Below are 581 nucleotides of genomic sequence, written 5' to 3' on the forward strand. Positions count from 1 at the left end.
CATAGGAAATGTTTCAGAGTGAAAAGGAGATAACAAAAATAAACTCAGGAGGAAAAGGCTGTAAAAAAACTTACATGATGATATTAAGTAGGAGTTTAATTACAACCATAGATTGAGATTTTTTAAAATGCTACTTTAAAGAAGCCATTTTGCCATTTCAATGATCCTTTGCGCTTTAACATGTTAAAGACGTGCGCCTAAAATTTAAAAAAAAAAAATTTTTTCATTTTAGACCCTAGTTAAAGCCCACCACAGCAGTTGTTTGTTTGCATTCAGTTATGCTCATCAGATTGTCTCCTCCCTCAGATTCTGGTTCCCCTGTGTAGACTCCTACTCAGAGCTCTGCACGTGGAAGCTGGAGTTCACCGTGGATGCTTCCATGGTGGCGGTGTCCTGCGGCGATCTGGTGGAGACCATCTACACACATGATATGAGGAAGAAGACATTCCACTATGTCCTCCCCATCCCCACTGCGGCCCCCAATATCTCCCTGGCTGTGGGGCCCTTTGAGATCCTTGTGGATCCCTACATGCATGAGGTGGGTTTAAATCATGTTTCTGCATGTAGTCTGGGATGTTTGA

The 581-nt window shown here is 42.3% G+C and overlaps 1 protein-coding gene across 1 annotated transcript in view; it reads left to right on the top strand.

Moving 5' to 3' along the window:
* The window catches only part of LOC118335688 (transcription initiation factor TFIID subunit 2-like), a 2,457-nt gene that overhangs the window by 1,589 nt on the left and 287 nt on the right, over positions 1–581 (top strand). The window contains exon 3 of the mRNA XM_035672112.1: positions 307–538. Coding sequence (XP_035528005.1) covers positions 307–538 — 232 coding nt within the window. The remainder of the gene's footprint in view (positions 1–306; positions 539–581) is intronic.

The sequence above is a fragment of the Morone saxatilis genome, unplaced genomic scaffold, assembly GCF_004916995.1.
Source record: "Morone saxatilis isolate NCDOM2014 unplaced genomic scaffold, NCSU_SB_2.0 Contig24, whole genome shotgun sequence".
NCBI lineage: Eukaryota > Metazoa > Chordata > Actinopteri > Moronidae > Morone > Morone saxatilis.